The 22,279-nt window shown below is 53.3% G+C and overlaps 1 protein-coding gene across 1 annotated transcript in view; it reads right to left on the bottom strand.

Moving 5' to 3' along the window:
- Coro2b (coronin 2B) overlaps window positions 1–20,951 on the bottom strand; it is a 114,146-nt gene extending 93,195 nt beyond the window's left edge. The window contains exon 1 of the mRNA XM_005347799.2: window positions 20,259–20,951. Coding sequence (XP_005347856.1) covers window positions 20,259–20,273 — 15 coding nt within the window. The 5' untranslated portion in view covers window positions 20,274–20,951. The remainder of the gene's footprint in view (window positions 1–20,258) is intronic.
- Window positions 20,952–22,279: the final 1,328 nt, after the last annotated feature.

Raw genomic sequence — 22,279 nt, 5'->3', positions numbered from 1 at the left:
GTGTGTGTGTGTGTGTGTGTGTGTCTGGGGAGGGGGTGGATGTGAGGATCAGAACTCAGGCCCTGGTGGTTCTATGGCATAAACTTTACCAGCCAAGCCGTCTCCTCAGCCCTTGGCATTATAATTTTTAACAGCTGCAGAATGTTCCACGGATATATACTACTTAATGCACTCAGCCAGCCTCCTACTGTCAGGCCCCTTTTCGGCTTCCACTTTGGGGGCTGTATAAATAGGTCTGTGTTGAGCATCTTGATGCTCAGAGCCTTTCTCTGCGTTGGATTACTTCCTTTGGACACATTCCCAGAAGTGGGATTACTAGGTCACAGGATGTGGACATTTTTATGGCTTGTGATACATGTTGCCAAATTGCGCTCCAAAGGCAGACACCTCTTTAGTTTGTGCGTTTTTGATAATGGTTTATACAGTTTTGGACCACGTTGCCCCAGAACCCAGAATGACACTGGGCAGCTGGGACTTTGGACTTATTCTCTCTTTTGAGAAATGTCTTTCAAGTTGCTTAGTAGTCTCCTGACTATCAAGATAATACATGTGTGGTAGAGAATGGTGGTCAGAGCAGCAGTAGCCAGACAGAACAAAAGCACTGTGGGCCTTCCTTTCTCTCCTTGGAGTCTCAGAAGGGGGGGATTTCTGGTGTTGGAATGCTAGGCTGAAATTTGGGACTGAATTTACCAGGAAGTATAAAGGTCGGTTTTAATCACAGCTTCCACACAGGGAGGGCCTGACCCTGCCAGTGTCCCTGGGAAGGCCTGCACAGTCTAGCCACGTGGATTCCATATCCCCTTCCTTTAATAGGATTGGCAAGACTCGGGCAAGGATATCTTCTGATCAGACATCTTTGCCTTCACCAGCATGATACAGACTCACTCAGACACAAGCTTGGTCCATTCACAATGGAGCGATGGTTTGGGCCTGGGCAGGCCATGAAGAGCCAGGCCTATTTCCTAACCTTAGAGGCTAGTGCTGAACAGAAATCACAAGACATTCTGAGCAATGCTGGGGGCTCTACAGTGACAGCCTTGAGCAGACATAGGGTGAGAAGGGACGGCTCAGGACTGCAGAGCGTTCACCGGACACACTCTGTGTTAGGCGCTTTGCACACGTAAAACACACTGACTGCTCACAACACTTCTGCCTATATTCTCCCCACGTCTTGATATGGAAACAGGGGTTCAAAGCTTGTTCAGAACCTCAGGATTGGAACCCTACAACCTGGCTCTCACATCTTTCTCTTTTGAAAGACTTCTGCCGCTACCTGGAGCCGACTTTTTCTCTGTTTCTGCCCCTGCCCTGCTCTGTCTACTTCCCTTTCCTCCCAGAATTCCTCATTGCTGTGTCTGGTGTCTGGCAGTTGCCTGGTCATCCCAGCAGCCTCACTCCCACACTGCCCTTGACTGTGACCTTGTTGACCACATTTATCTTTTCATTCCAGCGACTTACAAAAGACAATGTTTGGAGGGATACTGGAAGGATGGGGTTCGGGACAGGCGATCTGTGAGTCCCCACCACACATCAGCCCACTTTCCCACAGCCCTAAGGCCAGGGCAATAGCATCTCCTTCAACACAGCCAGGGATGATGCAGGCTCAGAGCAGGTGGAGGGTGGATACTCGGGAGTGCTCAAGCCCTAGGGTGGTAGGGGTGCAGATCCACAGAAACCTTTGTTCTCCCCCACACCTGCATGCCACCTTGTTCCTCCTGATAGTGACACACACCCCAGGAATGCTACTGCCCCCAAAGGGTAGCTGGGAGGTATCCAGTCCCTTTTAATTAAAAATCAGCCAGCCTGCATCCTCCCTACTCATTCCTCTCCCTCTCTTTCTAAAAACCCACCATCAGCAGGGCCGTGAAAGGGAGGGGTGGGGCAGTGGAGAGATTGCTGGATCCACATCTCTCTCTCCCGCCCTCCTCCCATACACCCTGCTGCAACCAGGCTGGGGAGCTCAAGGGCTATGAGCCAGAGAATCCTGCAAAATTGAGGTCATTGGGGCTCCCTTTAATGTCCCCTCCTTCTCCAGGGTTCTGATTTTAGGTCACCCTCTTCCTCTATGAACTGTCATGACTGCCATGAGAGGCAGCAGTGTCTGTAAAGTCCTCAGGAACCGTATCAACAGTCACGCTCCAGGCTCAGGAGAAGGGGGACACTGACAAACCCTTTCACCAGCTGAACTAGCCCTCAGGGAGAGAGAAAGACCCATACTGGAGGAGCTGTCACCCAATGGCAGAGAAATAGTGTGTCCTTTGTGAGGTGCAGGCCTGGAACTGGGCTACAAGAGGGCCCTGGGGCATGAGTTAGCCAAGGGTCATCCTAGAAGTAGGAGAGACAGTCACTCCAAGGGAGCTACCTGGCGGAGGTAGCCAAGAGTCAAGGAACAACACTCATGTTAGGAAAGGAGCTGCAGAAAAAGTGGTACTTAAGCTCTTAGAGTTTGGAGTGTTGTGTGTGTATACATGCATATGGACACATGCATGCACGTACATGCAAGCATGCATATGGGTATGCACACGTATATGTGTGGGGGTACATTACATATGTGCGCGGATATGTATGTGTATACAAGCATACATATGTGCATGTGTGTTGTGTGTCTGTATATGCATGTGCATTTGTTCTTTAGATGAAGGACTGTTTGTTTGTAGGTTGAAGAAATCTTTGGCAGCAGCCATGGGATCAGCTAGAAGATTCTTCCTTCTGTGCGGTACAGGGACATACCGCCATGGGCCATTCGTGGTTTGTCTCAGTGTCCTCTCCCCAGCCCTGTGTTCCTTCTCATGGGGGTCTGCCTCGGAAGCAGAGACAGCAAAAGCAGTTCACACAAAGAGACAGGCAAGGGACCCCCAACCCCCTGCCAGTCTCCAAGGACCTAGTTCATTAGGACGCATCCTCTGTTGCCATGGAGACCTGGGCCCCCCCAGAGCCTCGCTAATAGTCTCTGAATTCACTCAGGCCTGGAGCACAATTAGACAAGATGGATTTTTGAGTTGTGGCATAATGAGACCCGGATGTCCGGAAGGCATATGGCAGTCTCCCAGAGGAGGGCTGAGCCTAAGAGTGTACTGTTGTCACGGGGTCACCAGGGCCTGCCTCTCTAGGACCAGAGAACTGAGCTGCCCCGGGGAACACTTCTCCCTCAGAATTGTTCCAGAGCAGCCCTGCCTCAGTCTGGGCAGCTCCTATTTATCCTACATGCTTCCTTTCCTGGGTAGGTGCTGTATTCTGTACCCTTTAGAGCAGTGGTTCTCAACCGGTGGTGATCCCTTTGGGGGAGCTGTCCAACACTTTCACAGGAGGTGCATATAAGATATTTCTTATAGCAGATATTTATATAACGATTCATAACAGTAGCAATGAAAATAACCTTAAGTCGAGAGTCATCACAGCGTGAGGCTTGTCCCGAAAGGTCGCGGCACAGGAAGGTTGAGAACCGCTGTTCTAATTGGGCATCGAAGGGCCAGGCATAGAGCGATCACAGCCTGAGCATCCCTTACCCCCTGCTGCAGGCCTCAGGGCTCAGGCTAGTACAGTAAAGGTGAGACACATTCTAATACAACTATCTCACCCTGGCAGTGGCGTGAGGCCAGAGTTCAGCGAAGAAGCAAGCAGAAGGCTCCTTTGGAGCAGGTCATAAAAAGAGGAGATTAGGCGGCATCTCCAGTAGAAAGGGAGCAGAGAACGGTCAGACTGAGTTTGAGGCCAGCAGGAACAGAAGTTAAGGGGTGGCATGGCCAGAGACGGGAGGTATCCAATGTCCAGGTGAGTGGTCTGTGGAGAAGGATGCTGGCGGCACATCCCTGCTCTTCTTCCTGCTCCTCTAATCCAGTCAGGCCCTCCCTGGTGGACCCATGACATGGCTACCCTAACTTCAGTCCCCACCGGCTTCCCTAGAAGGAAATCCTCCCTTCAGGTTCCAGAAACCCTCCTCAGAACATGCTTCCTTCTGCAAAAGCTCCTCTTGGGCCTCGCTCATCTCCACACAGACCTGTTTGTTCCTTCAGGAGCACCCAACAATGAGCCCTTGGAGAGGGGAGAAAGGGCAGAAATGTCAGCTCTTGTCAAATTGGAGGACTGGGTGGAGTGGGGGGTGTGTGTGCTCCAGAATGGGAAATGTGTGAGTCACCAGGTGCCCACCTCTCCAGGGCACTAACCGGTTAGCTTCTGGAAGGTGGAACTTTCCAGAACTTGCCTCTGGACCGTGCAGAGGGGTAGGATGGTATGCCAAACCGGCAGACTTCCAGCCCTCACGCCTCCCACCTGGCCAGCTTGCACCTGGTGTGGGGCCTACCACAATGGCTCTGAAACTGGCCAGCTGCCTCTGAGAGCCGTGGGACAGGCTGTGCTGACTGGGAATGGGGAGCAGGGATGGGGACGGAAGCATAGCTGGAGTTTTTCCTGAGCCGGCTTCTCTCTGCCCGGCTTTACCACAGTCACTCTGGTGATGCCGCTTAGCTCCATGGCAACAGGATGGTTTGTTTGTGAGGGCTTTTCCTTTTCTTTCCTTCGGAGATGGGAGGGAAGCAGCAATCTGGAGATGTTATTGGCTAAAGGCAAATGTCCTAAGACATGTGACAGAATCTGGAGCCATCTCTGTCTGCTGTGTGACCTTGGCTGTGTTACCTAGCCTCTCTGAGCCTCAAAGTGCCTCTTCACATGATAGGTCGTGTTTACAGGCTGTGCGCAGGGTGCTAGGAGACCCAGGTGGAGGGCTCCACGCAGGCTGTGGCAGGGTGAAAAATGGGGAAACCTTTTGCTCCTCACTCCACCCACCCCCACTCCCAGTGCTCCTGACAGATTTCAATTGCACAGTATCTCCACCACCTGAGTCCCCAAACCAGGCCAGCCCAGAAAGCCTGTGCCCAGAGGCCTAGCAAGCAGCAAACTCTTTCTTCCTGTCTCATCTCCTTGACCGAGAAGTTTGTGACTTAATTGCTCTTTGCGTTACTCAATTTGAACCAACCAGAGCTCCAATTCCCCACAGGGAAGAAAGAGAGAGATAGAGAGCTGCTTCTGTCCAAAAATACTAATGAGCAGAGGCTGGGAGACAAGAGAAGGCGACCTGAGGGCATCTTGAACACAGCTGGCCCAGCAGGAGCACATGGCCCAGTTTGAAGAATGCTCAGGACAGGAGAGGTGACAGGTGAAGCTACTGACTGGATCCATGGGCCACAGGTCAGCAAGTCTGGGCAAGTGATGCGAGGATTCCAAATGTTTGGGGATACCCTGGATGTCACCTGGCAGTGTTCTTAGTCCCACTTAGTCCCCAGCATTCATGTTATCTCCTGATTGCATCTCTTTCCACAGCTGTGGCCTGACTTGTACCCTCACGGCTCACCATGGCTGCTGGGTAAACATGGTGAGCTCCAGCCTCATCTTCCCCACACCAGACCTCCCACAGCTCTCAGTCAGTAGCCAGAGGAGAAAGCACTTCCTCCTCAGCCTCCTTTCTGACCCAGGCTTCTGGCATTACCGCCAGGGGCCATGTTACGTCTGTGGCAGGCAGGCAGGCCCTTCCCAGCCTTCCAGCTGGCCACTCTCGGTCAGAGTCTTCAGATTTCCCATGCTCCACCCTTCTCTTTCTTTCTTCCACTCTCACCAAGGCTGCTCCGTCACTCTGGCCCTTGCCTGGCCACGTTTTTCTTAATGTCATTTACGTCCAACGGACGGGATGTTACTTGTGCTCAGTATAGCCTCCCCACCCTCCTGAGCCTGTCCTTGAGGGCAGGGACCTTTTCTGTTTTGATCACAGGGTAGATAGACGCGCGTCCCATTTTCTAGAACATTTGCTGGCCCAACACACCCTTAGTGAGGAACGCTGCCGGCTCCAAGCTTGATTGCGTAGTTTCCCTTTCTAGACAGACCTCCACTACCGCCCACCCAGCCACCAGCAGCCTTCCATCTTCCTGGCCACCGGGGCTCCTCGGTGCGCCCCCCTCCCAGAGCCTGAGCAGGCCCCCTCTACGGGTCCCCTCAGTCCTCAGGGCTCCCACTCAGTGCTCGCTCACACATCTCCTCGTGTCTGTTTGGCTGCTCACTTCCCAAACAAGAGTTCTGTTTCCTTAAAAGCTGGATGGGCCTGTCCCCTCTGTGTCCTCTGAGGCAGAGCGAAGGCTGGCATACAGCAGGTGCTCCCTGGGTGCAGGTTTCTGTGTAGCCTTGATTGCTCTGAGGAAGGCAGCTGTGATGAACTATACCGGGTACACAACCCACCCCGGGATCAGGGTGGCAGGCTCCACTCATGAGACTGAGCTTCAGCCCGGGAGTGTCCCAGAGACACCTGATGCAGCACCCCAGGGCAGACAGAGAGCTCTGGGCCCCTCTCGTGAGTGGCAGCCAAGTTGACTCTGTCACACCCCCTGGCCTGGAGCCCCAGGCTTTCCCCTCTGAAGACTAGCCCAGCCCACTGTCAGGAGGAATTGCTACCTTACTTCTTGGTTTCCGCAGCTCCCCGGGGAATGTAAACCGGACAACAGATCCCCTTCCTGGGAGGAAATCCTGCCAGCATTCTCAGGGACAAGGGATGTGGAAGTCTACCTAAAGAAGGAAGAGGCCTTTTGTCTCAGCCGCTGAGGCAGGGTAGTGCCTGTGTCAAGGGGGCACACCCTCTGCCCTGATCCCATAGGCTCACCTGGGCTCTGGGCTTCCTTCAGTCCTTTTATTGGCTTTAAACCTTGCATAAATGGTACTTGGCACAGCACAATAAATCTTCCGTGTGCTTGGCCACACCGGAATCCTTCTGACCCTCCAAACGCTCATAAGGAGCAGATAGAACTGAATTGGTAACTCCCTCCTTTCCAAATTGGAAACAAAGGCCCAGAGAGGTTAAGTAAATTGCCCATGGTCACTCAACATAGTAGAGGTAGAGTTCAGAATAGAAGGCAGGCTAAGATTCCAGTTACTGTTTGAAGTCACCAGGAAAGGCTCTCTGGAGCCTAGAAGGATGAGAGGATGCTCTGGCCTCTTCAGATTTCTCACTCCTTCCTCCCAAAGCTCAGCCTCTGCTTGGCTTAAAACCCAGACCAATCATACCATCGCTTGCCGAGACACCGGAAGCCGCCTTTCCCTGTGGCTTCTGCCCTGGAGGATATGTTCAATAAACATAGCTACTTTCTCATCTTCCTGTAAACATTCAGGCAGCACAAACAAACAGACCTGCTTTTGATCTACTGCAGCTAACTCAGAAACAGGGTGTCTCTCCCATGCAGGACTCCCCACCCCCAGCACTGCAGAGCCCCCAGGGTTTTGTGGGACTGGGGACGGCAGGAAACGGGCCCTTCCTGCTGAAGCTGCTCGTGGGGGTGTGATCCACAGTGAGCAGGAGTCCAGAGTTCAATCCTTGTCAGAAGCACCCCTCCCCATGGCCCTCCAGGAGGACAGAGTCTGCCATGTCTGCTGTTGTTGGGGACACTTCAGTCACCCCTGCAGGGATGCCAGATTCCCCCACAGAAAGGCACCACCCACAGGAGAACTATGCAAAGCTCAAACTCCCCAAGGGTGCCCTGCACCAGCTCCTTTTGTTTATTTATCCCAGCTTTTGACTTTTGTGGGGCATATTATTTTTGGATCTGGAATATTCAGAGGCTCCTGTTGCCAATGCGATTCCAGTTTTCAGATGGTTATTTCCTGTGCTCCCATCCAGCCTCACCCTGCATCCCAAGCTCAGGGCTGTCTGCTCCACACTCCCTGGAAGCCAGGATCCTTCTTGCATATCTTCCCCCTCACTCAAACCAGTCCTTTCCATTCCAACAGACTTCTGGAAGAACGTGTGAGTGTGTGTGTGTGTGTGTGTGTGTGTGTGTGTGTGTGTTTTCTATGTCCGCTGACCTGTGCCACTGTCACCTCCAGCAAACCTTACTTGATCACACAGCAGTGCCTTGTTCCTCTCCCCTTCTCCTTGTGGCTCTTGGCCACCACCATCCGGGAACTTCTCCTATGGCATTCTCCTTCATCACATTGTCCCTAGAGAGCCATCTGCAGCTCCTGTGTCACCAGCTGTCTAAGGGCCACCGCTAGGCCTAGAAGGGATCTCTAGGAAGCACACTGCCACCCAGGTCACCTCCCTGAGATCCCTGAGATGCCAGGGGACAGGGAGGATCAATGACTGAACTGTTTGCAAAACTCTAAACAACCTTGAGCTGGTCACCGGAGGACCAAGAGAGAATCAAGCAACATCCGGGTGCAGGTCCACAAGGCAGCTCCAGAGGCAGAGGTCAGACCCAGCCAAGTGAGCACCAGCTAGGGCTGAAATCATGGCCAATGATGACAGGGAGTCACTGCTGGTCCTGCACTTCTAAGGTCCCAGTGTAGACCCCACACCTGCTCCCCCCATCCCAGATTTGGGTTCTCTGGAACACAAATCAGTGTCCTAGAGAGGGTTGGTTTCTTCTGCCTATGCGTTCCCACATTTTCTATGTAACATGTATGTAGCATGCCCTAGCACATAAACCCTACATGTGCAGAGTGATGGAGCAGTGGATGTTTGTACACATGTACACTCATGTCACCACTATCGATCCAGAAGGTTCTGTGTATGACCTCACACTCCCGGGCACCATTGAAATTGGGTTAGAATCACATCAGAGAAAAGCCCCGTTGCTGAATGAAGGAGGCAGAGGAACACAACCAGGCAAGGCCCTGGCTGGGAAGACTCCTTCCCCATGTGTCATAGGAACCAGGGTACCTACCATACAGCAGTAAGCCCAGCACTCAAGAGAAGAATACCTTTTTTCAGGCCCAGAGCAGTGGGTAACAGGACTTGAACTTGGCCTCTCTGCCTGAAGTCTCCTGCGGTCCCCCCAGAATGAGGAAGGATGAGGTGTGTGAGGTGTGTGCAGTAGAGAACATGCTCCGAAAGAGATGCAGCCTTCAGGGTCTGGGAGCTCGGGGAGGAGAGGAGGGTAAGCAAGGGCCACAGTGGGACACTGTGTGTCAAGTCACTCCTGAACCCAGCCTCACCAGATAATACTACTGGAGGACAGCTGATGAATCGAGTCTTGGCAGGAGGGACTGGCCCAGGGTCACACAGGGAGTGAGGGCAGGATTCAGCAGGAGCCCCTGTACCCCACACGGCCTTGTCATGGTAGCTCTGGCTATGTCTTCCTGGAAGGAGACGGGCCTTACCCAGCTTCCTCTGCATCTACCATCTTAAGGTCTAGGATGGAGGACAGTGTCATGGAGTGGCCTGCTCAGAGCTATCCTCAAGAAAGGGGACAGGTGCTGGGAGTGTCTGCTTATTCTCTGTCTCCAGGGCAACACAGGAAGAGGCACGCCTTCCAGAAGTGCAACCAGGGTCATGGTCTACTTCTGTAAGCCTGGGAGTCCAGAGTCGCATGGCTCGGGCTCCTCCTTGCCTCCCTGCTCATCCCCCCACCCAGTAGCTCCCAGTTCTGGTCTGACCCACAGTGAACTAAATTTGTCCCCCTCCACACTGCTGCTCCCACCTCCCATCTGGAATGTCTTCTGCCCCTCACCTGTCCTCACCTTGAGCATCCTTGAAGGTAGAGCCAGGCTTCCTCCTCCACACACTGTTCCACCTTTCCAGCCCGCTCCTAAGAGCACCGTAATTCTGATTAGATCTCTCTATCTCTGTTCTCTATGACCTGCCTGACACCCTCTTCCCCAGCACTCCTGCAGCCATGCGTTCTTCTGAGTGGCCTGGTCTCCCTACAGAGACACAGAGCTACTGTTCAACCCTGTAGGTATTCCCAGGGCAGCCTAGTTTGCAAATCTTTGCAAGTGTGTTCTAACTGACCCCAGGCCTCTCTGTGTTTGCAGGGAGTAGGAAGGTGACCAGGTCAGAGCTGGCTAGAGAAGCTGGCTGTGTTTTCTCCTCCCCTCCCCTCCCCTTCCCTTCAGAACTGACTCAGTCATGGACACTGGCGCTCACCCTGCCTGGCTTTTCTCTCAAGGATCTCTGCTGACTTTTCAGTACTTCACGCCCCTGTTCTGAAGGCCAGGCCTAGAAAATGACAGTGGTTGAAAGGTTACCTTCAAGGGACTTACAACATCTAAAGGCCCAGAGGGGTCCAGAGATGGAGCTCAGTTGACAGAGTGCTTACCTGGCATGAACAAGGCTCTGGGTTTGATCCTCAGAAATGCATTTAAACAACAACAACAAAATAAAAGCCCAGCATGGTGGCGCATACCTATAATCCCAGTGCTGGGAGGTAAAGGTAGGAGGGTTAGGAGTTCAAGGTTATCCTGGGGATGTATAGTAGATTCAAGGCTAACTTGGGCTTCATGAAACCCTGTCTTAAATCAACAACAAAAACTTAAAGTCTCAAAGGGACTGAACTCTAAAGTTGGTCTAAGCTGGAGGTTGGAGAAGGGCCAAGGTACCATCCATTATCTACCATCCACAGCCAGGCTGTGGTCCTTAATGCTTCTGTAGATGCCTGAGGCTATGCAGCCAGCATCCCAACATTTTTCCTTCTACCCGTCCCTACTACATGAGCCAGGGTGTTCACAGTTTTATGCACCTTCTTGGAGACTCAGCTGCCCCAACTGAAAACTGTGGATCAGCGCAGAGTTGTGGGGTGCATGAGGTAGTAGCCCCATAGTGCACAGCAGAGGGGCAGGCCTGGGGGGACCATTTCTTCCCACTCTTTTACCAAAAACCAAGGCCCACACAGTCCCAGTTCCAGGCAGTTCCAGCAAGATGGTCCTCCCTGGCCCCACAGGGGTAGCTTTGTTCACTGCTCTCGAGTACCCATTCCTTCCCCTCCCCCATCTTCTCTTTCTCTCGCTCAAATCAGAGTTTCAGCCATAACTTGGCTGAGAATCTCCTCAGGCTGGTGATAGGGGCTGGCCAGAGGGAAGCTCTTAGCAACCCAGGCTCCCAACCCAGGGCCTCAATGATAAAAGGAGGGAGAGCTGGCCAGAGCCCAGTGCACCAGGAAGAGGCTTCCAACAGGGACAGCAGAGGCCACAGTGACAGCCTGGCATGTAGAGCTGGCAGCTGCCAGGCCTCCATAATTCCAGGCTGTTGGTAGGGAAGAGCTCCTCCTAGCTCTGCCACAACCAGAACCAGGCCTCACGACAGAGCACTCTTGACTGGTCCCCTGGGGAACCAAGCCTCTCCACTCAGGGGGCCCCCTCCAATTCAGGCCGAGTTCTCTAAGTCTCAAGATTCTGGAACTTTCCCCACTCAATCAGTCCTTGAACTGTTAGCATCAGGCAAACACAAGAAGCTGAGAAACTCCTGCTTAACTGAAGCTTACTAATCGGAGGACAGGGACCCTCATCCCCAGAGCTATATTCTCCCCCAGGTCCCCTCAAGCAAAGCTTCTGGGTTGTGAGGGTGGGTAACATCCCTATCTGCCTTCAGTGTCCCTCTGGCTCCTAAAGACCTTGGCTCTCCAGCCATGAGAGTTGAGCCCCGGCAGCAGCAGTTGGTCAGTGTCTTGGGTTTCCTCCGGTCTTATTCCAGGGACATCTCACACCCTTGCTAAAGCACATGGCCCTTGGTAGACGCTGTGAGAGGTGCCAAGAGGGACAAGCCTAAGACCTCAGCAGGCTCACAGTCAAGACAGGGAGCCAGAGCGAACGCTCAGAAGTCAGCATGCTGCTGGGGGTGTAGTCCAGTGTGTAGGGTACTTGCCTAGCATTCACGGAGGCTTGGTTCCAGCTCCTAGCACTGTGTAAACCGGGTGTGGGAGTGGATGCTGGTAATCCTAACAGTTCAAGAGGCAGAGGCAGAATCAAGAGTTCAAAGTCATCCCTAGCTATGCAGTGAGTTTGAGGCTAACCCTGAAGTCATGTCTTAAAAAAATTAAAGAAAGAAAAGAAAAGAAACGGGGAAATTAGAAGCACACACCACATGTGGGGCTCTACCTTCTGGCTGGGATATTGAACTCCAAGCATCTTAGAGCTCCAAGGGCTGAGAAATTCACGTGCTCCAGGATTCTGAAAGAAAAGGCTAGCTCAGGCCCCAAAGTAATCTCAACCCATAATCACTTGGGTTTGTTCCCAGAGACCATTATAACAGGAAAGAAGACACAGGATCTTTGGAAGACGACAATAAAGTCCTCAGATCTGCAGAAATCCCCTTCTCCACAAGCCCGCCTTTCACCGGGGAGTCCATAAAGGGGACTTTAATGTGGTCAGCAGAGCAACACAAGAGGAAGACTCAGGAGCGAGGTCCTTCTGCCCCCTTTCTTCCCTGTGGCTTTCTCATGTCCCAGCAATCCCAGCAGCTTCCAGATCCCCACTCAGGTCCTCACGCTTATGCAAACGCTCCACTGACCGAGCCATCTCTTCACAGACTCATAACACAGCTGTCACAGGCATTCTGCATGCCCCAAGCATATTGAAGCAGCACAAATTGACCAAACAGGGAGAAAGAACAACAGCTTCTCGTCTGCACGGAGCAGGAACAAGGACTGTTTGGAAGAGCTTCCTTTCCGCCCACAGATTATGAATCAGTTCTGGTCAGGACTGCAGTAGGGGAGCAGAGAGTTAGTTATCTGCGGTGTGAGATTGCTTAGCTCTGCAGACTGTGAGATACTGGCTTGCGGGGAGGGGGCACAAAAAAACTCAACACACGATAGATCACCTCCTATGACATCTGCAGAGCATGTAACTTACATGTTACAGAGAGAGGATACTCAAAGGGAATGGCACTTAGAGATGGAGGACCTAGCCCAACACCTCACAGAAGCAAAGACAAGACCTGGGTCTTCTGTCTCACGCTTTCTTCTCTCGCCATGCTCTGGGCTTGGCGCCGCCTTGCCTGACAGTAGTGATACTAAATGCCCTGGAGTCGGGCTGAGCCAAGGACTTGCTGTGTGTCCTTGGCTATCTCTCTCTCTTCACTGGTGTCAGTATCTGCAACTATAGGAAGAAGATTAATAATAGCACAGACCTCAAAAGTTTCCATAAAGATTAATAAACGAAGAATGAAAACTGATTTCAGGCAGTGCTGGGTCTGGAACCCAGGCCCTGTCACTGCTGGGCAAGTGCTCCATCAGTGAGCTATACCCGTGGCCCCTCTTAAAATACTGACACCTCAGTCTGTAAGATGCCTTGCAAACACGAAGTCTTGGGTTGGATCCCAGGGTGGTGGCACACTGTTTTAATTTAATCCCGCTGCTAGGGAGGTAGAGATGGAAGGGACACTGGGCCTTGCTGGCCAGCTAGATGCAAATCAGTGAGCTCCAGGCCAGTCCACCATGTGCATGTTCTGTCTGTCTGTCTCTGTCTCTGTCTCTCTCTCTCTCTCACACACACACACACACACGCACATGCGCATGCACTAGACATATCCTAGGCACTTTGGGAGTGTTAGCTACCTCTCTTACTGTTGCTGCGTCTATGAGTCACTTGAAAATTAGAATCTACACCCAGAGAAAATCTGAGAGCTGTTTCCTAACACAGTAGCACTCATAAGCAAATGGAAGGGACAGACAGGACCATTCCTAATGCTCCAACGTTTCTATTGGGTCCACAGGTTCAGGGAGCTTGATCCTATGACCATGGGCTTCCTGGGAGTTAACTCTAAACCTAGGGTCTCTTGGAACCTTCCTCAGTGGGAATTTTCTTTTGCCTTTGTCTCTGTGTGGCCAGAGCCTCCCTGGGTGTGAGCCCTCGTCCTCACAGGTCCCAGTGAGGTTAAGCCTGTGGCGTGTGTGCTGTGTCTAGCTCCTACCTGCTTGATACTCCAGCTGTGGGGATGCTCAGCTGCAGAGCAGTGGCCTTTGAACAGCTGCAGACATTTCCCTATAGGTCCACTTGAAAGTCGAAGGCCCAATCTGGATAATAAAAAAAGCTGAACGAACACAAACTGTCATGACTGAGCTCCCTGGAGATGGAAGGCAGGGAGTTCTCTGCCAAAGCCAACTCTCCTTTTTCCAGAGCTCATCTGGAAACAGATGATCTCACTTTGCAGCCTGGGGCCAGTGTGACCACTGCCCTCCTTGGAGTCCAGGAAGGCTCTAGGGACAGAGCCAGTGTGACTGACCATGCCATGGTCCACATCCCCTGGTCAGGCTGGGGCCACTCTCCCAGTGTCGACTCTTGGGCAGGGGAGGGAAGGAAGCCATAGCTAGGAGGCCCACATTTTGGCCGTCCTCCACTCTGCCTGACTGCAGACCACTTTGAGGGCTGGATTTGTCATCTGGAAAGCGGGAAGAAGCAAAGCATCCTGCTGCACGTCTTCCTAGATGAAACGATCTGATCTGATCCCCATATTTCACACTCCTCCCTGCAGTGCATGCGCAAAGTCACCAGGGATATTAGAGTCCGGATCCAGACATCTGTCCATCCTGACCCTTGAGCCTCTCGCCCAGCCCTAGGTGACCCCCGTTTCACCTGCTACCTTCTTTTCATTCTTAACACAGTTCATGCCACTTCCTGACCCCTCCTAGAGGGAGCAGGGCAGAATGGAGGCTGTTCCAGGGCCCCCCGAAGCTGCTGATTTCTTAGCCTCCGGGATGGTAGTTAACTTTCTTCCTTCCTAATGTACTAACGCTCACTGCCAGCCATGTGGTAAGTACTTCACAAGGACAGGCTTCCTCAGGTTAGCAATAATCGTTCCTGTCACCAGTCTCAACTACCAGAGGGGAAGCATTTTCTGAGAGCTAAGGTAGCTTGCCCAGGAATGCAGAACAAGTAAAGGAGAGAGACCATCTATCTGACCTCAGAGCCTGCATTCTCCTCCATGCCACCGGCACCCCTCATCAGCAGGAACCATCTGGAAGGGCAGGCCACCTCTGGATGGGGCTCAGGCCTGAACCAGTCTTCAGTCTCAGCGTCAGGGGCAGGGAGATGAACGTGCAGATGACAGTGGCTGTTATGACCCGGCAGGCAGCGGAGTCCAAGTAGCCTCGAGTCAGAAGCCATGTGCTGACAAGATGCCCTCTGTCCTTAGAACAGACAGTACACTCACCTCCCAGTTCCACACGGTCTCTACGTTCACATGTGCCCAGGCCACACACTTGGTACCACTGGGATGATGGCTAATGTTGAAGGATGGTAACTATCAAGATGAGCCTGGAAAGGCTGAGCTTGCAAGCCAGATCCGGGCTTGCGGCTGCCTCTGACCCACATCAGCTCTGCGACTAGGGTGTGGTGACCTCTCCACCCTCAAGGCTCTGTTTACTCATCCTTAAACCTAGGCGACTCTCCAGTGCACAAGGCCTAAGGATTCAGGGCTGTAGCTCATGCAAACACTCTGTAAACTGAGTCCCCAGCAAACCCCACAGCTTCCTTAATTAATTAGAACGAAGGACCAGGCCAGAAACTGATTACCAAGTCCCTCCAGGGGCCTCTACAGGGGTGAGAGAAAGAGGGAAGGGCTAGTGGCAGCTCCCCTCCCCCACTCTTTCGTGCCCCTGAGCAGCTGGTGCCACTCCAGATCCACAAAAGGAGGCTCATTCTAAACAGCTCCTTCTCATGTGGCAGCCACTGGCTTTGCATCTGTCCTGTCCTGGCAAGGCCTCCCTACCCTGTGCCAGCTGCTCCCAGCTGCCCTGGCTCCAGGCTGTTCTGAAGCTGGGGCCTGGGTCCCTAGAGGCCACCTAGTAAGCTCAGGGCAGTCAGTATAGCTACTCTCAGAAGGGGAAGGAGCAGTGCTGGGCACACGGGAGCCTGCCATTCCCTCATCTTCTGGACAGCACAACAAGCTCTGTGGGCCAGGCAGATGCAAATCCATCACCAGCTGCCCTGGTGCCAGGAGCCGAGACTCTACTGGCAGAGGTGGCTGCAGCGGTGCTGGCTGGGGCTATGTCTGCTCCAGTTTGCTGGACTGCCCAAGAGCAGTGGAAAAACTCACTCCATCCCTGAGACTCCAGTCCTGATGCTGCCAGGCCAGGGGCCCTGCCAGCAGCCATTCTCCTAACTGGCAAAGCTCAGGTCTGCACTGACTTCACAGCCCTTCCCTAACGTCTCCGTCTCTAAGAGTGACCACAGGTGCCAGGGGTGAAGTCTCCCATTCAAGAACACAGGGCCTCTGGACCTAGTATGAACAAAGAATCTAACAGCTTTTCTAGAGAATGTATTTTACCACCGTGAGGCAGAGAGGGGAAGGCAGAAGAAAGGAAGGAAGGAGGGAGGGAGGAAGGGAGAGAGAGAGAGAAGAAGGAACCTGCATTTATTGAGTGCTTACAACATGCAGGCAGGATTGACTGCTCCTGACTGCTACCCACGCAGGCTCCAGATCTAACTTGAGACTCTGTTCCATCCCTTCTTCCAACTCTGTTCTTCTGAGGGTAGGGGCTGTGGCTGGTGTTTTCTGTGTCCCTGGTAACTAGCCATGGCCTGGTCGGTCCAGGCAGGTATTCTGAGCCTGAGGGCTGAGTGCATGCTAAATGGTTGAGCCACACACCTTCCTGCACCAGAGTACCAGATACCTGGAAGCGGGACAGGAGGCAAGAGAAGGCAGGAGGGCCTGTGGGATGGAGAGCTGGGTCCTCTCTGGCACTTCAGGGCCATTGGACTGGGTTTGTGACCTGCAGCTCACACCCCATTCCCAGTTAGAAGTAGGCAGAAGAAAGGACGTAGGGATGGGCTGTTGGGACCCAGGCCATCCTGACAGTGAGACTCCATCACTACCTTAGCACACATGCGTGCATGCACTCCCACACACTGGAGAAGAGAGATCCAGATCCCAGCAGCGCAAACACGGAATGCTGAGTGTGGAGGGTGGCTAGAATCCAGCTCAACACTTCCATTCAGGCTGCCTGCGGTCCCCTTTGCAGAGTAACTCCACAAGGAGAGAGGCCATTCAGGATCTGAAAGGCCAGCTTTCAGCCCTCTAGCCCTGGGCTGCCCATGGCTGGAGCAGGTCATGACCTGTGCTCCCAGGATCTCGGGTCCCTCATTTTTCAAGGAAAAGCGTAGGATGTTTGACGTCTCCAACATTTAGTTCTCCTCTGGTGATTCCACAGATGTCCAGGAGGCATCTGATGTTTGCCAAACTCTGTTTCCTGGGCAGGGCCATGCCATCCTCGGCCCCTTCACTTTCAGTGGCAGCCAGGGGCTGCTGTAAACAGGCTGAGGCTACGATTAAGGCAGGAGGGAAAAGGCTGGCCCACAAAGAAGGACACGGATGTGGTGACAATGCTACCCCCTTTCCTGGAATCACCATTCAGATAGGAGATGGATGCCATAGAGGGTCACCTCTGCTCACACGCTCACCTCTAGGTCCTGCTCATGGACAGCTGGTTCCTGCCACATGGGGTACACTGTGATCTCCAAGTTAGTCTCAGAGCCCCAAAACACTATACTCACAAGCCTCTAACTCCACACGGCATATAGGAAAATAGACAAGACCAGCCGGTGGAAGAGACCCTTCCTAGACCTACAAACCCACCTCCACTCTTATCTCAGTCAAGAGCCAGGTAAGGGATCAGGCCAGAGGGACTGATCAGTGAGACGCCTACGTGCAGTGCACAGACTTTTCTTCCAGCCCAGGAACTTATACTTTGCACACAGTTCCGCTTTCTGATCTTCCATCTTACAGCAGTGCAGATGTTGCAAGGTAGGGGAGCAATACCAGCACAGCACATGTGAAGGACTGGATCGAGATCAAACACTGGAAAGGGCAGGCACGAAAACCTGAGCGTGATTGTGGTCTGGAGCTCCTGTCACCAGGAAACAGCCTCTGAGCTGTCCCCCAAGGGTTTGTTTTTTTTTTTTTTTTTGAGGCACAAGCAGAGGCGGGGCCTTGACCAGGTGTTTACAGGCTAGGAAGCTGCACCTGGTCCTTCCCTCTACTACATTTCTTCTTTGCCCCCCTCCCATTCCATAAAGAAATTAGGGTAGTTTGCTAAAACACACTCAGTCGAGCTGAACATCATAACAAAGATGTTCTAACATGCCACCAGCCTAGAAGGTCACAGCATGGCTGTGTCACTATTGGCACAGGTGTCAATTAGGACAGGTATCCCTCCACAGCTCCCCAGGCTTTTGATACAGGGGCTCCCCACAAGGAAGGGGCTTGGAAACATCGAAAAGACAGAGTGGAAAGTGGGAAACTGAGGCTCAGCTCCAGTTAGGAAGTGCCACTGACAGTCTAGCGACTTACTGCCTGCTTTTGTCCTCTCTACTTGCCATGTCCTTCTGAGAGCTCAGAACCTGTGACCTCCACCAAGCACTAGCCCAGAGGACTCTGCCAGGGATATGGAGGGACACTGTGACTCTTTACCTGGATCAGGATAACCAGGGATCACCTCTAGTCATTGTCTCCCTACAGTGACCCCGTCTCCCACATTCTTTGCTGGATTCCCCTTTTCAGTCTGTGAGTAACTGGACCACCCCCAGATGACAGAATGCCAAGTGCTCCTTTCCAGCATAGAGGATGTGGCTCACTGGAACCAGCTCTTGCTAGAGGCCTGAGGAAAGAACTGATCCAAGGTCATATTGCCAGTGAGTGGCCAACCTAGGACTAGAGGCTACGCCTTCTAACTCTCGGGCCGTGTTCAGCAGGCCTCCCTGCACTGTGCAGGGCTGGGACAGAGAGAAGACAGGGTTAAAGTGGGGATTTTATTTAATCCTCTGATCTGGCTTAAACCAAAGCCACACTGGTTTGAGCAGGAGACAAGAGAGACACAGAAGGACTTGCTGGGGGCTGGGCAGGGAGGTGTCAAGTGTTAGAAAATAATCCTTAGGCACCTAAAGGCAAGATCTGACAGTGGGCTAAGAGGTCCCCACGTTATCTTCCTGTTCCATTCCTGCCCAGGGTGCAGGCACCCAGACAGTGTCCCTCTGCCATGAAAGTCTCGTAGTCCCAGGAGGTTCAATAGTTCAGAGCAATAGGAAGCTCTCCAACTTGGGGACTCAGACAGACTTGAGGGTTAAATCCCAATCCTGCCATATATTTGCCCTGTGACCTTAGGTGAGCCACCTCACCTCTCCGAGCCTCTGCTTCTTCCTCGGTTAAGTAGTTTTAGACACAGGGGAGGAAAGTTATCTGAACTATGCACATAGACAGGAGAGGCTGCTGAGTCAATCCTTGGTGCTATAGTTACCAGCCCAGCGCTTATGCCCCCACCCAGGCCCGTGTATTACTCTTCAGCCCCCACATGCCTGCCACTTTGGCACGCACAACCTCAATAACAAGCCCTCGGCCTTACGGCAATTGTATTAATTTTAAAATGTCAAGCATCCTACCACTTGATACAGAAGCTTGACAGAGGCACCCCCAGCCCTTAGATTCACCTTCTCATAATGCTCCCAAGTCCCAGCACTGAGGGATTGACTAGGTCTAACATGGGGTCCAAGCCGGGGTGAGCGTGTCACTAGGGCATGTGGCTTCTTAGAAGGATCTAGAATGGACACCCCACATCTGACTCTGACCACAGCAGGTGGCCGGTCTTGCTTGGCTTCCTCCTTTCCAGCCGGCCTGAGGTGTATGGATGGTTAAGTGCACCGCCAAAGCCAAGGGCAAGCCCACCGCCAGGATGTGAGGTCTGAACTGGGACAGAGCCTGGGAAGGGTACAGTTCATTGTCTTCACTAGTTTGTCCATCACCACCAAGGCCCATCTTGTCACTCTCCCGTAGCACAAGAGGAAACCGAAGCCCAGAGAAGGCCTAACCCTCTCTGTAGAGACGAGGTCAAGTCTGTCTTAGCCTCTGGGCTCATCCCACTGACCCAACCGGCTTTCCTCTTAACTCTGTCCTTCCTATGACAAGGAAGACATTCCACAAAGTTCTTTAACAAACCCTGTTTCCCGTGACGAGCTCCAGAACTTCCTTCAAAGGGCAGGCCGGGATGCCTACCTTCTCTTCCCTGATACACTCCTGCCCTCCCGCCCAGATGCAGCAGAACGTTCCCTATCCGTGGCAGCTACCCAGGGATCTTGCAGCGCCTCCACGGGGTAGCTTTGGAGTGGGGCACGGGCTCCTGGGGTACACAGCAGATGAGGGCAGGTGGGGTGCAGCTCCCCTTGCGAGCCTGGCCAGCCTATCCCTACATCATCAGCATGTGGGCCCTCAGTCCTCAAGTGTGACACTGAGGGACAGACATCCAGTGCGCCCGCCAGCCCGAAGCAGTTCTCCAGGGGTTAAAACTGCAGCATCTTCTACAAGGGTTAAAAATGCAGTCCCTGGGCGCGCAGGGATGTGGTCCACACGGCCCAAGGCATCGGCGAAGGAGCATCCCCTCCCAGCATCCTGCAGTTCCCCCAGGGGCTGAGCGACTCCTGGGAGCCAGAGCGTGCGCGGGATCCCTTCCTGTGCCCCTCAGCCGGGGCCACGGGGGCTGCAGCGTCCGCGGGTCCCCAGCACTGCGATGATCTGCGCTGCTTACCTTTGTGACAGTCATGCAGAAAGCGGGCGGCGGGAACGGGCGCGGGCGGTGGCGGGCGGCTGGGCCGAGCTGGGGACCGCGCGCTCGGGAGGCCGCTGGCTGATGTCAGCCGCGGCCGAGCATCTATAATAGATGAGGCCGCCGCGCCGCAGGAAGGCGAGGCAGGAAGAAAGGCGGGCGGCGGGCCGCGCGGGGGGCGGGGAGGACCGACCGGGGACTCGCTACAAAGAGAAGGCGGAGGCAGAGGCGGGAGTGCAGTCCGGACGCCTGGCGGTCCCCAGCTCCGCGCGTCCAGGCGCGGCCCCCTCGGACTCCTGGCACCTGCAGCCTGGTGGGCGTGGGCGGCAACCCGGCCCTCTGTGCCGCGTTGGCTCCGGACGCTGGGTGAAGTCACACGCTGGACGGGCGAGGCGCACGGCCGAGATGCCTTCCCAGGTCGGGTCGCCCCCTGGAGGTTCCGAAAGTCCACCCGCTGCAACACCAGTTGAGAGTTGCTAGGAGGGTTGGTGGAAGCACTCCTTTGGATTTAAGTCCTCAGAGATGAGCTCGCCCCAAGGCCAACGTGGTCCACGTTACATAGGAAGAGACAGGACCTGAGTGGAAAGTGACTTGGTCAGGGGCATAGGGCCAGGCTGGTCCACCAGACTCGCCTGCGGCTCTCCACTTGATGGCAAGCTTCTTAGAAGCCCCCTTTGCAGACCCTGTGTTCTACAGTTAGGGACACCCAGGGAGCCCTCTAGAGGAGGGACAGGGCCGACCCTCCTCAGAAGTGTCCACAGCACTGTTTGGGGAGACGACAGGTGCCGCTGTGCTGCGCGAACCCGGGCCAGGTCACCTGCACTCTTCAGGCGCTGCAGGAATTTGAAGTACAATTGCCTGAATTTGGCCACGCAACTAGATAGGCAGAACCGGTTTAAACAGATAAGAAGAGGGAGGAGGAAGCAAGTTTTTGGGGCACTTCTCTCGGGGTTCTGAAGTGTGCCACCTGCTCCCAGAGTTTTTTCTCTTCACCGGAACAGCCAGACTCAGGCCACATGTGAGCCACCACCTGCCCTAGAGGTACAGGAACAGGGAAGTGGGATGCTTGCCCCAGCCCTCAGCTGTGCTTCTAGACTAATACTATAGTTACATAGTGACCGACATCAGTGAAGGGTTTTGCCGTAGATCCTGAGTTGTTTTTATTTACATGCTTTTGGGTTTTTTGTTTTATTGGCTTTTCTTTTCTATTCTTTCTTTCTTTCTTTCTTTTTTTTTCTTTTGCAGCCCTAAATACAACCGTTTTGTTAAAGACTAAGCAGATTTGGGAACAACTTTCCCGGGATCACACAGTGACAGAAGAACTTGAGCCTGTGAGCGACAGGGTTCCTCCATAGCTGTTGCCATCGTCACACTCTTATGTGTCTTGGGAGGGATATGAACTCCCGTCCAGCTTCCAGGGCTCTTGCAGCAATGTCCTAGGTCTCTAGGGAAAGTAGACACAGCCTCCAGCCTCAGGCATTGGCTCTGGGCCAGACCACTCCTAGGTGTGGTTATGTGAGACCTCAAGTCTTTACTGCCTCACCCCTGCCCCAGGAATGCCCACCTCATCCTCTGTGCTTGTCTGACTGACGCTCCAACCATAGATCTGTGTGCTAATACACTTAGTTCAGAGGGTCTGAGTTTCTTCCATGTGTTGTGGCAGTACCTTTTCTCTTCCTGCATGTGCTGGGGCACACAATAGAGACCTTGTCTCAACAATAATAAAAATAAATATTAACTGGGTAGTGGTGGCATATGCCTTTAATCCCAACACTTGGGAGGTAGAGGCAAAGGTATCTCTGTGAGTTCAAGGCCAGCCTGGTCTACAGAGCTAGTTCCAAGATAGGCAAGGCTACACAAAGAAACACTGTCTTGAAAAAGAAAAGAAACAAACAAAGAAACACAACAAAAAGATACACAATGTTGAGTTCTGGCCATCACAAACATGTACACACACACATACACACATAGGAGAGAGAGAGAGAGAGAGAGAGAGAGAGAGA

The sequence above is a fragment of the Microtus ochrogaster genome, chromosome 5, assembly GCF_000317375.1.
Source record: "Microtus ochrogaster isolate Prairie Vole_2 chromosome 5, MicOch1.0, whole genome shotgun sequence".
Taxonomy (NCBI): domain Eukaryota; kingdom Metazoa; phylum Chordata; class Mammalia; order Rodentia; family Cricetidae; genus Microtus; species Microtus ochrogaster.
Note: the sequence above shows the minus strand (reverse complement) of the source record. Positions and strands in the feature narration are given on the sequence as shown.